The following is a 14,624-nucleotide window of genomic DNA, read 5'->3' on the forward strand; positions in this document are numbered from 1 at the left end:
ATGACTCCCTGGCTGGCTGTGTTGCTGTTGACTGGATGTGGAAACCCATTTTCCTACCTTCTCTCCCAGGCCAGAGAAAGCCCACTCCAGCTAGCCTGCCACAGGGGCTGGTTCTGGAAAGCAGCTGGGTGTAATGGCCAAGAGTCACGAAGATCTGAGTTTAAACTGAGCCCTCCCACTTTCCAGCTAGGTGGCCACGGGCAAGTTACTTACCCTCTCTGAACCCTGGCTTTCTTACCTGTGAAAGGGGAACAATTCCTCTCTCCATAAGGTTGAAAAGAGGTCGTGTGCAAGCCCTCAGCATGGTGCCTGGCATGTCGTAGGTGTTTAGCGAATAGCAGCTCTTCCTCCAACCCTAGGGGTTTCTAGCTTCTGCTTCATTATCACGTAGCTTCTCCCTTCTTCTATTTTGTCTCCCCTTGGCCAGAGAGAGAGAGAGTCCTGACCTTTGCTTGTTTTTCTAGCACATACCCAGTGGGCATCCCAAGCCAACACGTGAGGTGGAACCCTAACCGGGGGGTCTTGGCAGATGACGTTGAACTTGGCTGGCCGAGGTGGGGAAGCAAGGAGACCAGACACAGTGTTCTTTTCTGCCCCGTGGGTGTGTCTTGCTGCCGTCACGTTGGTGCCCACAAGCACGGGAAGCGATTCCTGGTCCCCCCAGAGCTGGCGTACTGGCCTTACCTCTGGCATTTGGGAGGCAGCTGTGAGGGGCAGAGGCTGACAGAGCCAGTCCTTGAGTGCACAGCTAGACCGGAGCTGGTCAGGGGGCCTCCTGTGTGTGTGTTCCAGGGGTTTTGGGCCTCTCAGGTAGCTGCACCTCCTGGCTGTGGTTCCAGCACCAGCTCGTGGCTGTGGCCAGAACCTGTGCCAGGCGGCTTCTGCAGTTCTGGGTGGACATGGGAACCCTGTCCAGCCACCTCCTTGGCCTGTGCACACGGTCAGGACAGCTTCAGCTGAATCAAAGCCCTGAGGTCCTCCTCAAGGGCTGGGGGTGGTAGGGGTGTGTGCAAAAGAACGTGCCAGGGCCTCAGAGATGTGGAATGGCAGGGCCAACCCCACCTTTATTTTATTTTATTTTATTTATTTAATTATTTTATTTATTTATTATTTTTTCCCACCTTTTTTTTAAAATGATGGAATAGTCATAAAATAGAATTACTTTAATTTTTATCACCCTTATGTAGTAAAAGAAAAAGACTAGACTGTCACTCACTGCTGAACGGTGCTATCACCCCTCAGAGCTATTCATCCACTCTTGCGCCTTGGGCCACCTTTTGGGGATCACTTTCCATCTTCCCTGGCTACAAACCCTTTGGTGGGGTCTGCGTAACTGTCTCAGGTTCCGTTTCCTTGATAAGTCGTCTTTCATCGTGGTTCTTGAAAGCTGGTCTGCTGGGCCAGGATCGCGGGCAGATGGTTCTTTATCTGGGTGCTCTGATGGTATTACTTCAGTGTCTCCCCTTGTCACTGTTGAAAACCTACTCCTAACCAGATGGCCCTTCCTTGGCAAGTGGCCCATCCCCTCCTTTGCCGCCTGGAAGGTTTTCTCTTTGGCTGACATGAGCCACGGAGAGAAGATCCCCCGAGACCATGGCTCCCATCTCTCCCCAGGAATGGAGCAGCTGTGCTCAGTGGGACCAGAGAGACTTGAGGCCAGCAGAGGAGGCAGGTGGGAAGGTCGAATGGGGCTCATGGCGCCCAGAACTTTCTAACAGGCTGCGCGTACACGTTGCTGAAAGTGTACAAGCGCAGGCTGGGAAGAAATTCCCCATCACACGAGGGGCTGGCCTCTGCTGCCCTGATTCCCACAGGCCTCGGGGCTCTCTTGATGCCTCCACATGACTCCTACTTTTCTCTCTCTTGCTCTGAACCTCTGTCCATCTCCTGTAAAGGGCCCATGACCTCCAGCAAGCCCTCCCGGACCCTTCCCACCCATGTGTACACCATCTCCCTTTCCCCCAACCCCTGGGGTCTGGGTACACCAGTCACCTGAAGCATTTGGCCTCCAGATTATTTCAGAGTCCTGTGCTGTGCTGAGCAAGGTCCCTCCAGATGGCGTGTCCCTTACTGCTTGCTCCATATTGCATTTAGGCCAGTTCCCTGGGAGTGGGAGGTGGCATCAGGAGGTCCCACTCCCTCCCCACCAGTGTTGGACGCTCGGGCTCTGATTCTCCCTCCTGTTCAGAGAGGCAGCGGCCTCCTCCTCCGTCCCTCTGTGAGTACCTCCCAGTGTCTTGGGCTGAAGATGCCAGCTGTTGGAGCAGAAGTCACTGGAGGTTTTGGTGGGTGGGTTTGACCTGCTGAATGTGGGGACAGTAATGAAGGGTACGGCCGGATTCCAGCAGCAATCTGCCTGGCCCGCTTTGGAGAGAGACGGGGCAGGAAGACGACAGGCCTGAGAATTTCCAAATGCCCAGCGGCCCTGCAGATGCCTCCACCCAAGCATTCCAGGGACTGCTCTCTTTCCCTGCCCCAGGGCAGGTGGTAGGTTTACATGTATCCATGTGGGGTGCAGATGTGGCTGTGTAGACCATGCCTTGCTTATCACCCTGTCTTTGGTCTGCATGTGTACAGGGCACATCAGGGAGGTCTGAGACGTTGACCATAACCCATGGAGAAGGACGGCCATGTTCTGAGTTGGAGGGGCTGAGATGCGAAGGTTATTTAAGAGTAAAATTCTGTTGCAAGCTGATTATTAATTCAGCAGAACAGCAAAGAATTCTTAGGTTGGAATTCTGTTAGGGAGGAAATGTACGTGTGGCCGATTGGTCCCCCACCACATGTGCCCCCCACCCCCGCCTCCACCACAGTTCTCCTGGGATAAGTCAGGGACACGTAGATTGAGAAGGATATCATCTCCTTACACATTTGGGCACTACCGCCCCCGTGATGTGGGCTGTGGAGGGGAGGAGGGTGGAAGGAAGTGTCACTGCCCATTGGACTTTCTGTCATTCCCTATGCTGGGGTATCGGGAGGCCTGCTGTGGACTTTGGTCTCAGTTGGGTCCAGACATGGGTGCCAGGTAGGCCCTGGTGGAAGGAAGCCTGACACAGGCTGCTCTAAAGTCTGCATGCTCAGATTTGGGGCAGCTTCCAGTTCTGGGGGAGTGGGTGGGGGCTCTGTGGTACACACGGCTTCTGCTGCCAAGCTCTGCTGCCCAGCCTGCTCTGTCTTTGGCTGGCCCAGGAGCAGGCCTCCGGTCGCCTCCTGGCTTTCCTCTCCCTGTGGGAGTCTCATATATAGGGTTGGCAGCGCTGCTCCTCTCCATTTGGTAGACAGCGGTCCCTTTGTGGGTTGTAGGCTGGTTTCTTTGCTCATGGGCTGAGGGGCACAGAGAGACGGAAGCGGTGAGAAGAGGGCTATGTATGAAACTCCATCCAGCCAGGAAAGACGTGTGGGTAGGGGGTCAGAGGCTGGGATCCACTTCTGCCTCTCTGTTTGTGTGGCCCACTCATCGTTCCCAGATGTTGAGTTGGCATGAGATGTCCACATGCCAGTGCTATGACAGCCATGACGATCCCCATTCTACAGAAACAGAAACAGAGGTCCTCAGGAGTTGCCTAATGTGCCTCGAGCCACCCGGCATCCAGGGCAGAGGTGGGATTTGAACCCAGGACCCTGGCCCCAGTAGCTGTATTACGTAACCATGCTGTGTGCTGATGCTGACTTGCTGAGCAAGCCACTCCTCTCTGGGGTTATGGCCAACTAGGCAATTAGTTATATAAGTTGTGGCCCATCACGTGCAGACATCGCAGATGATGCTTTTAAACATACCGAATAATGTTTCATGAAACGAGCAACATATAAACAGTATATTTGGTATGATTGCTGTTTTGTGAAATGAGCCCGATGCACATACACACACATGGCAAGCAGCATGCTAACTGTGGTTATCATACATCGATCTGGCTGATGGTAGATTTTTTTCTTGCACCTTTTTTAGACTCTTCAAAGTTTATAGGGTGAAATGTTTTATATTCAGAAAATAAGTTAGTTAAAACAAAAAAGCTGAGGAGCACCTGGGTGGCTCAGTATGTTAAGCGTCTGCCTTTGGCTCAGGTCATGATCCCAGAGTCCTGAGATGGAGCCCTGGTCAATCAAGCTCCCTGCTCAGTGGGAAGCCTGCTTCTCCCTCTCTCTCTCTTTGCCCCTCCCCCTGATTGTGCTCATGCTCTCTCTCTCTCTCTCTCTCTCTCTAATACATAAATAAAACCTTTTTAAAAAGCTGGAATTATTCAAGGGGCATCCTCAGGAGATGGGCTCTTGGGGGTGGGGGTGAGCTCCCTGTCCTTGGGTGTGGATAGGCAGAGGTTTATACATCTGTCATGGAATGTCTTCTGGGGTCTCCTGATTAGGGGGGTGGGGAGGACAGCATTCTTTGGTGGGCTGTGTGTGGCATTGCCCCACAGTTCCTGGGCCTGTGGGAGAAGGGAGTTCTCCAATGCCATTCTCCTCAAACTTGACCATGGCTGAGAATCACTGGGGCTTGTGGTCATATTGCAGACTTTGACTTGGGAGGTGGGCCTGAGACTCTGCATTTCTAAGGCCCTTGGTTTCTCTCCCTCCTTGGATTTGTCCTGGAAAAGTTCCCTGGGCACCACAGAGCAGCGCCAGGGGCATCGGCCAGATGATTCCAGTGGCAACTGGAGAGGTACACAGGGATGTGAGGATGAGCAGCTGGGGCCAGATGACATTTGTGGAAGGACTCGTCCAAGCCATGGAAAGATGAATCTTAGAGGGCTGAGTTTGAGGCCAGGTCCCCTCACGCTTGGCTTCATGGAGAGAGTGCGTAGGTGGAGCCAGCTGGGCCAGGATTTGAATCCTAACTCCGCAGCTTCTTAGCTGCGTGCCCCGGGAAGGCCTTTTTTGCCTCCCTGCCTCAGTTTCTTCATCGGTTCAGTAGGGATAAGAATGGCTGCCTTGCTAAGGCCATGTTGAGGATCAATCCAGATAGCATGGTCATTCCCTGGTGCCTGGCTCAGACCTGCTGTGTGGTAGGCTCTTTTTTTTTTTTTTTTAATTTTTTTTTTATTTATTTATGATAGTCACAGAGAGAGAGAGAGGCAGAGACACAGGCAGAGGGAGAAGCAGGCTCCATGCACTGGGAGCCCGATGTGGGATTCGATCCCGGGTCTCCAGGATCGCGCCCTGGGCCAAAGGCAGGCGCCAAACCACTGCGCCACCCAGGGATCCCTGTGTGGTAGGCTCTTAACACACATTTGCTTCCCCTAAAAGCACATGCTCTTTCCTCCTTGCAGGTGGATGAGATTTACCATGATGAGTCTCTGGGCACCCACATAAACATCGCGCTGGTCCGCTTGATTATGGTCGGCTACCGACAGGTAACCCTTCCTCACCAACAGGCAGGGGTTGGAGGAAGAAGGGGTGTGGGGCCGATGCATTGCACTGGCTGTGGAATGGCGTGGGGTTGGTCAGCATTCAGGAAGCATTTTGTTTCCACGATCAGAACCCTGAGACCATTATAACCAAGGCTTCAGGGAAGAGGCATTTGGGGATGTTAAGTAAGAACTGGGAGATTCCCTCCAAACTAGTAAGTGGACCGTCCTGCAACCTTGCAGCTGGAGAGCCCTCTCCTTGAGGAATCCAGGTGGAGATGGGCTCAGGGTGGGGCAGTGGCCGAGACAAGCCCTGCTCTGGTTGGATGCTGCAGCCCTGGGCTCTGCAATCTTGGACTTTTCTTTTCCCTGAAATGGGGTAGCAACAGGACTTGCCTTCAGGGGCTTTTGTGAGGATTACCTGAGACGGTGGTAAAGCATAGAAGTGCTCAGCAAGTCAGTTGAGGGATGAGAGAGAGAATGCGTGTTGAGGTCTCAGGCTTCAGGTGTCCTGGCACAGGGCCTGGAGCGTGACCTCTCCCTAAAGTGGGAGGGCTGTGTGCTGGAGGGCTGGAGTCAGGACTATTGAGGACCCAGGGACCCTTGGGCCTCAGTGTCCTCTGCCAGTGGGAGGGGAGTGGCGGGTGCCCCCTACGGTCTGGCGGCTCTGGTGATCACCCCTCTGTTGATGTTCTTGGCCCCCAGTCTCTGAGCCTGATCGAGCGTGGGAACCCCTCTCGCAGCCTGGAGCAGGTGTGTCGCTGGGCGCACTCTCAGCAGCGCCAGGACCCCAGCCACGCAGAGCACCACGACCACGTCGTCTTCCTCACCCGGCAAGACTTCGGGCCCTCAGGTATGCAAGGTACTGTATTAGCTGTGGCCGGGGGTGAGCAGCTGCAGGCAGAGGCCGAGGTCCGGGGCTGGGCTCTCTGGAGCCACTCCAAGGAGGTTTGAGGGGCAAGGGCCTCTGTCAACAGAGTCATGGGACTCTGGAGATGGGACCTGGCCAGACAGGTGGCCAAACTTGAATTGGTTTCTTGGGGACCAGGGGAAGTGAATGGGTCCTCATTCTGGTCCCTGCTGTCTTGGTTGAGCCCACGAGTGGCTGTGAATGGAGTGTGTTTGTTGACCAACTGACTGGCTGGCTGGGGGGTTGCAGCGTGGAAGTTGGCGGTGCGCAGGCTTGGGGCATCTGGAAGTCTCACTGTCTTGATTAGAGGAAAGGCTGACAAGCATAGAAACTGCAGAGGCCCCGAGGGGAGCTGAAGAGCGTTAGGATGTGGGAGCCTTGGGCTCAGGTTGCTCTACTGTTGGGTGGGGGGTGGACTTTGCAAAGATCCTTCTTCCTCCAAGCCCTCTCTGGCAGTGACCACGTCAGCATGTCCCTATGGTGGCTTGCTGGACACAGACCTCGTTGAGTCCTGCTTCACCTTCCTGTGACCTCTCTGTGCCCTCTCTCCCTGGCAGGGTATGCGCCTGTGACTGGCATGTGCCACCCCCTGAGAAGCTGTACCCTCAACCACGAGGATGGCTTCTCCTCAGCCTTTGTGGTGGCCCACGAGACTGGCCACGTGTAAGTGTGTGCAAGCGGCACCCAGGAGGGTGGGCCGTGCTGGGAGATCCAAGGAGTCCTGTGGGTGTGAGGGGCTTAAACCCAGATCAGGCCCCTGTCCCAGAGTCCCGGGAGATGCCAGAGGAGATGCCCAAGTGGTGATGCCCAGCCCTGATGGAGAGGGAGCCCAGGGGCCCAGATGGCAGATCTGGGCCTGCCTGGGGTACAGCCCCCACATCCCAGGGCCGTGGAGAACCTGATGTGGCCCTGCCTTTGGGCAGGTCAGTGCAGCGTCCCATCAGAGGAGGTGGTCTGTTCCCTGGGTGACCTCTGTCCCTCATCCCATCCACAACCTGAGGCCCTTCCGAGAGCCGTTCCAGCCCATACCACTGCTCAGGACACACTGGAGCGCTGGCCTGCGCCCATCGGAGACAGGCGCTCATGGGCTTAGGCCTCGGGCCAGGCTGGCAGCTGGCTTGCTTGATCTTTGGGCCTGGATTTTGTTTAGAACACATCCATTCATTCATTCAACCACTATTACTTGAGCACCTACTGTGTGCCGGGCCGTGTTGTAGGAACGGACTGCAGGGGGGAGTAGGCCAGGGGGCTACGTTCCCGGAGAAAGCAAGTGAGCCACGGTCATCCAGGTTGTCTTTGGTGATGTGCACAGGCTGCAGTCATGCCTCCTGGCCTCGTCTGCTCCCTGGGCAGAACCGAGGGTCGCACTCCCGGGCCCCCAGCACGTGCACACACACACAGTGAGGGTTCTTTCCTGCAGGGGGCAGGACCCAGGACGGAGTGGGGTGGGCCAGCCCAGAGGGAGCCTACCACCTCCTGTGGGCTGCCCCCCTGTTCTCGCCAGCTCTGTCAGTGCAGGAGGCCCCTGTGGACCTCATGCTAGCTCTGTCCCTCAGGGGCCCCCCGGCTTCCTCCTCTACAACGTGGAGGCTGACATACGGGACCCTTCAGGGGTCCCTTCCTTTCCCGGAAGCCCCTGGTTCCACATACTTCAGAGTCAGGAATTTGTCCTCCTGTGTGTGGCAGGTGGGGGTGGGGGGGTGAGGGTGGTGTCCACTCCTCGCAGAGCAGAGCCTTCTGTGGAGAGACCAGGACAGCCTTAGAGGTCTGTGCGTCTGTCTGGTGGTCAAGGCCAGATGCGGCCACCTGGGAGTATTTGAGAATTTACAACCTCTGGGCTTTGACATTAAATATTAATGATGAGAAACAGATGTTACAATTTGAACTTTGCCACGGGGTGGGTGCGTACCATGCACAAAGCTCTGTGCTCCGTACCTCGGGGTCTTGGAGAAGCTTAAAAGTTGGCACGTGGACACACTCAGTAAATGAGGTTGAATTGGACTAAAAGAGACCTGGTCCTTGCACCTGCAGGCCTTGGGCCTGGTGGGGAGACGTGTATGGCGTGTACGTTGTTAATAGGTGGCCCCTGCTGTGGGAGGTCAGCCCTTGGGTCAGGGGTGGCCAGGGAGGGTGTCTGGGCTGGGAATGGGGCTTGAGCTGGCCTTGGAAACTGAGGATGTGGGTGGGATGGAGGAGGGGGCAGGAGGGCAGAATGGAACCAGCCCTCCTGGGAAGCAGGGTGGGGCCTCAGCATCCACTCAGAGGGGTGGTCTTTCCTCCTGCATGGTGGGGAAACTGAGGCCCTGAGCAACAGTCGGAAGCCTGGTCGGTGCATGCTGTCCTATTGCTGGCCCACCTGCCTGTTTTCACAGGGACGGGCTCCCTGGCGTGACTCCAGCTCCCTTCTGTACCCCACCCCCGCCCTCTAGGCTCGGCATGGAGCACGACGGTCAGGGGAATGGCTGTGCAGATGAGACCAGCCTGGGCAGCGTCATGGCACCCCTGGTGCAGGCTGCCTTCCACCGTTTCCACTGGTCCCGCTGCAGCAAAGTGGAGCTCAGCCGCTACCTCCCGTAGGTCACCTCCGGCTCCGGGCTGGGGACAGGGGAGCATGCAGCCTGCCACTCCATCCCCCACTCCCAGCCATCTTCTCTCCGGTACCACCTTGTCCCTGACACATGCTCAGCTCCCAGCTTTGCTGCTTGGCTCCTGGGTCTCCAGGGATGTTGAGGCCCAGGATAAGCTTTAGACTCTGGAGCTCAAGGCCAAGAATGGGTGCAGAGTGGATTTGGATGGGGGCAGGTGTGGCAGAGACACTGTCATTAGCGTCATGCGGCAGCCAGCCAGGGCCCCCAGAGTATGTGGCAGGCTGACTTTCCTTCCCTTAGTGCAGTGAGCCCTCCGGGAACCATCCCTTCCTCCCAGGAAGACACAGCTCCTAGCAGAGGGTAGCAGGGGCTGATTCCTGCAGGCCATCTTTGCTCCTTAAACCCCCAGCTCTGGAAAAACAGAAGCGTAGGAACCCCTGCCTCAGCCTGGCTCTCCTTCTTATCTCCACCTGCAGCTCCTACGACTGCCTCCTCGATGACCCCTTTGCGCCTGCTTGGCCCCGGCCCCCAGAGCTGCCGGGCATTGACTACTCGATGGACGAGCAATGCCGCTTTGACTTCGGCTCTGGATACCACACCTGTTCTGCGGTGAGTTCCCAGCAGCCTCTGCCTGCTGGGGTGCCAGGGCCATGTCCTTCTGTGACCCAGGCTGGGCATCCACAGAGCTCCCTCCTCCCAGCTGGCCGGGTGGCCTGGTGATGGGCTCACAGCCTGATGCCACCTGCCATGGGGGAATGCAGGGTGACCAGAGCCCGGCCCTGCCACCTTCTGCTGCATACCTGCCCCACCCAGTCCCACCTTTGGAGGCAGGTGTATGCAGTGGCTGGAGGATGCTTTAGTCCTGGGAAAGATGGAACAGAGTAGAAGAGAGAGGGCAGGTGGCTGATGGGATCCTGGCTGGACTGCTTCCTGGGGAGCTTATCTGCCTGGTGGTCCCTCTGTCAGGTGTTGGGCTCTGGCCCAATGGAGGAATAGTTGCCCCTATCTACTCTTCAGGGATCTGACAGGATGTTTTGGACTGATTTGTCCCCCTAGTGGAAATCTCTTGTGTCCTCCCATATTCTCTTTCCAGGGGGTCAATTGTATGCTCCTCCTACCCCATGCCTAGGAGACAGATCCAAGGGAGCATAGCCCTTCCTCGCCCTGCAGGACAGGGCAGGGGAGAGCCTGGCGCTGGGGGTGGGCTCGAGACCCCCAGGAGAGGACCTCACAGGTCCCAGGCACAGGCTCACATCCGGGGTCATGGGTCTTTCTGAAGGGTCAGGCCTTGGGGACTCGAGTGCTTCAAACCTCCCATTCAGGAATGCACCCCACTCCTCAGATCTGCAGGACCAGGAGTGCCAGTGTATGGTCACCTTCCTACTGCCCAGGCCACGCTGGGACACATAGTTTCTGAGCTGGGACTGGAGAAACAGCTTGGGATGTGGGATTTCAATGCCCGAGGCTGTATCTGTAGGACACTAGTCTGGCTGGCGGGGGATGATAGGAGAGAGAACAACCTGGAGCTCTCCTGGACAGTGTGAGACAGGAGGTCACCAAGCTCTGGCACAGCCTGGGGAGACCAGAGTGGGGTGGGGGTCCTGACCTCACCTGGGTGCATTGGAGTCTGGGCTAAACCGGCAGCCCCTTGAGGGCCCTGATGTGCACTGGGCTCGAGGGGCATTAGCCGGCCCAGGCGTCCCCAGAGCCTCCAACCCTGGTCCCTGCCCAGTGGCACAGTTTCTTCTGCAGACTCAGGGAGTGAGGAGGGCCTGGGGAAACAACAGGGGGTGTGCGGGCAATGGCCTGCCCCTTCTTGGTGCCCTGCTGGAGAGAGGAGGGGTCCCTGGAGGCCACGGGGACTTGGAGTGGGGCCAGCTTGAGGGTGTGGACCCTCTTGCCTCCCCCCACCATGTCCTGGCCCCAGTGTCCACATCTTCCTCTCTCTCCCTCTGGACGAATTGTGCCCAGTGACCACTTCCTCTTACCACACAGTTCCAGACCTTCGAGCCCTGTAAGCAGCTATGGTGCAGCCACCCTGACAACCCGTACTTCTGCAAGACCAAGAAGGGGCCCCCCTTGGATGGGACCGAGTGTGCACCCGGCCAGGTACCTGTGGGCCCGGGGCTACAGCAGGACTGTGCAGGCCCCCAGGGAGCCCGTGTCCCCCGCCGTGTGTGCAGCTGGTGTGCAGAGTCCCCCCATAATCTCATATGTTTGCACCCTCTCTCCCATACCACAATCCCTTGCTTCCTCCATATGCAGAGCTTGGCATGATCTCCTAGCCCATCTGGCAGGAAGGGCTATTCCCATTTTACAGATGAGAAGAATGAGGCCCAGGCAGGTGAAGGAACTTGTGGAGTCAAAGAAGGGGTGAAGGGAGACCCCAGGTGTCCTGCCTGCCCTCCCTGGCCTGCTGTGCTGTTTCTCCCACATCCACACCTGTTGCCTCCCCTGCCCCAGACACACGCTTTCGCATATTTGCTGTTGTGCCTTTCCCCCCGGAGTGTGTGTGGGTGCCAGGGCTTCATTTGTCAGGGGGCCCTCATAGCCGGGTGTGAGAGCCCTGACCTGGGGTCTGTAACCCACCTCTGGTCTACTGCTAGCCCCAAGCCTGACCTCTGTGGTGACCTTGGGCCATTCACAGCACTCCTCCGGGTCCTGCTGTCCCCTGACCAAGTGGCCTTTCCATTCCTCAGAGTTCTGAAGTCATGTCAGAGCAGAGAGCTCTGGGAAGAAGCAGGGCGTTGTGAGGCTCGAGGCTTACTCACCATCAGCTCTGAGCCCAGTCGTGGGACCTGCCTGTCCCTGTCCCCTGCCCCCTAACTTGCCCCCTGTCCCTGCCCCCTGCCCTCTGCCCCTGCCAGGCTTCATCCACTCAACACATGTGGGGGCGCTGCTCCTTCACAGATGGATGGGGCTTCCCACGGCCTTGCACAGGGCCCAGTAGGCTCTACATCTGGCGGGCTCTTATCCTGGACAACTCGGTATACCTGCTTCAGGTTATTTCTAGAGTTCCAGGTCCTTCCGTCACAATTTTACATGACAATTAATTCATGGCTCACAGTTTTGGCTGCATTTTGGAACCATCTGGGGAACTTTAAAAGCCCCCACCGCCCCAGGGCAGGGAGTGACTGCAGATGGGCACGAGAGATCTCTTTGGGGTGATGGAAATGCTCTAAAATTAGATGTGATGACAGCTGCACAATGCTGTAAATTGTGAAAAGTCATTGACTTGCACACTTGACCTGAGTGAATTTTATGGTATGTATAGTACTGCTGCTTTAATTTTTTTTTTAAAGATTTTATTTATTTATTCATGAGAGACACAGAGAGAGGCAGAGGGAAAAGCAGGCTCCATGCAGGGAGCCCGACATGGGACTCGATTCCAGGTCCCCAGGATCAGGCCCTGGGCTGAAGGCGGTGCTAAACCACTGAGCCACCCGGGCTGCCAGTTTTTTTTTTTTTTTTAATCCCTCCCCCTAGAGATTATGACTCAGTTGGTCTGAAATGAAGTCAAGACATCTAGAGTTTTAAAAGTCTCCAGGGCTGAGAACCACTCAGTCACCTCTTAAATAAGACCCACGGAGCTTTGCTGTATTTCTTACATGATGCCCTGCAGGAGAAGGGAAGGGAGTTACTTGGGTTGAGCCTGCCTTGGTGCCTGGCCCTGAGCTAAGGCCTTTGTAGGTGTTCTTGCTTCCAGTTCTTTGAACAGTCCTATTTAACAGGTGAGCAAACAGAGGCCCAGCAAGGTGACATTATGCCAAAGCCACACACAGCTAGTAATGGCTGAGCTGGGATTCAAACCCTGGCCTTGTGGATTCCATTCATATACTCCCTCCATTTATGCATGGATAGACCCCCCCTGTGGGGCTAGGGCTTGCCTCCCACAGACATGCCTGCCTGTGGCCCCTGGATGGGGATTTCGAGGTACAGAGCCAAGATATCGACACTAGATGGCATGGGAAGATTGTGTCTTCTACCCCCCATCAGCTCTTTTTTCCCTCCAGGAGGGGTAAACCAAATAACTGCAGTTAGTGCCGTCATTGGCTGCCAGTTTGGAGGGCTGTGTGTGCCAAGCATGATCTCCTTGGGGGCTCCCAGCAGCCCCGTGGGCAGGTGTGCTAGCCACACATTGTACAGTGGAGGGATAGGCTCAGAAAGGGGGACCCTTTGCTGAAGGTGGCTTCTGAGAAACCTCGAGGCTTGTACTCTTAGTGTCCCTCCCTCTGGACTCAGCTGTGGTGCCCACCAGCTGTGCCATGTGCACAGTCGGGACATCTCCATAGCAGGCTGGGTGGCAGTGGCCCTCGGGTAACCTCGTTCCCTCTGCTCCATCCCAGTGGTGCTTCAAGGGTCACTGCATCTGGAAATCGCTGGAGCTGACTTACGGCCAGGATGGAGGCTGGAGCTCCTGGACCAAGTTCGGGTCATGTTCACGGTCGTGTGGGGGCGGGGTTCGATCCCGCAGCCGGAGCTGTGACAATCCCCCGTGAGTGCTCTTGGCTGAGGTGGGCAGGGCAGGGGATCCCCCCATTCCCTAGGCCTGAGGGGCTGGGAGAGGAAGCCATGGGGGGAGGAGGCTAGACACTAGAGACAACGGCCCTGAAGCTGGGTTGGTATTCTAAGGCTGAGAACCCCGAATTGTTGGGAGGTGGGGCTGGATCACTTCCACCCAGGCCTGACATGGCCCATCAGGCGGGGCATCCGAGAATAGGTCTGAACCAGTGATTCTCCAACCCTCATGAGCAGAAGATTCTGAGTGGGCCCGGGACTCTGCTAATTTAACGCGTCTGCCCGTGACCCTGATCCTCTGGCAGAGCTTTGAGAAAACCTTGATCTAAATGCTCAGTAGTCATGTTTGTTTTCTTACCACATGGAGCAGAATTTCCATTAATTTTTTCTTAACTTACCTTTTAAAAAAAAAATTTATTCATGAGAGACAGAGAGGCAGAGACACAGGCAGAGGGAGAAGCAGGCTCCATGCAGGGAGCCTGATGTGGGACTTGATCCCAGGACCCCGGGATCATGCCCTGAGCTGAAGGCAGATGCTCAACCACTGAGCCACCCAGGTGCCCCTACTTCCCTCTTTCTGACATCAAATCCTGCCTTTCACTGCTCCACTCACATTCCCCCAGCATTCTGGGGGAGCATCTGTTTCTCTCCTTTTATTCCCTCCTATGGTTATGAAACTTCCAAGTGCCAGCTGGCTGTGGTCTCCCTCTCTCAGGCTGAAGTGACCTGGTCAGAATAGCCTCAGGCTAGATGGGGGCTGGTGGGGTGGCCGGGTGGGTCAGTGGGCTCCAGGAACCAGGGGTGCCCAGCCTCTACAGAACAGCAGGGCCCTTGGATGCTGTGGCTTGGTAGTGGCTGCCCTCCTTTACATCCTTAGCAGGGGCCCTCCATCCTCTGTTGTTTACCTCCAGGGATGGGAAGCTCACCACCACTTGGAGCAGGCCGTTCCTTTGTCCACTGGCTGTGCTGACCTTTTACAGACATGAGCCCAAATGCACGGCCCTATAACTTCCACCTGTTGGGAGTGTGACAGCCTGGGCTGGAGAAGGGCCCAGTGGGGCCCACTCTGAGTAAGCCACCTTCCAGTCATGACGGATGGCTCTCCCCTTGATCAAAGCTGCCATCCAGCAAACTCCTCTGTAATAAGAATTTTTTATTTTATGAGGCTTAAGTGAAATAATATGTGTACTCTCAGCGCTCTGCCCAGGCCAGATTTAGCGCTAATGAATGGCAGCTGCTGTTATAATTGTTAGCGTGGATCGAGCTCGC

General features: G+C 56.2%; 1 protein-coding gene across 2 annotated transcripts in view; it reads left to right on the forward strand.

The window, feature by feature from the left end:
• Window positions 1-14,624, forward strand: part of ADAMTS14 (ADAM metallopeptidase with thrombospondin type 1 motif 14) — a 77,838-nt gene that overhangs the window by 41,540 nt on the left and 21,674 nt on the right. The window contains exons 5-11 of one of the 2 annotated variants that reach the window (XM_038534220.1): window positions 5,262-5,345; window positions 6,045-6,201; window positions 6,807-6,912; window positions 8,679-8,822; window positions 9,314-9,446; window positions 10,833-10,946; window positions 13,184-13,332. In XM_038534220.1, the coding sequence (XP_038390148.1) occupies window positions 5,262-5,345; window positions 6,045-6,201; window positions 6,807-6,912; window positions 8,679-8,822; window positions 9,314-9,446; window positions 10,833-10,946; window positions 13,184-13,332 (887 nt within the window). The remainder of the gene's footprint in view (window positions 1-5,261; window positions 5,346-6,044; window positions 6,202-6,806; window positions 6,913-8,678; window positions 8,823-9,313; window positions 9,447-10,832; window positions 10,947-13,183; window positions 13,333-14,624) is intronic. The other variant, XM_038534221.1, reaches the window with a different exon arrangement.

This window comes from Canis lupus, chromosome 4, assembly GCF_011100685.1.
Source record: "Canis lupus familiaris isolate Mischka breed German Shepherd chromosome 4, alternate assembly UU_Cfam_GSD_1.0, whole genome shotgun sequence".
Lineage (NCBI taxonomy): Eukaryota > Metazoa > Chordata > Mammalia > Carnivora > Canidae > Canis > Canis lupus.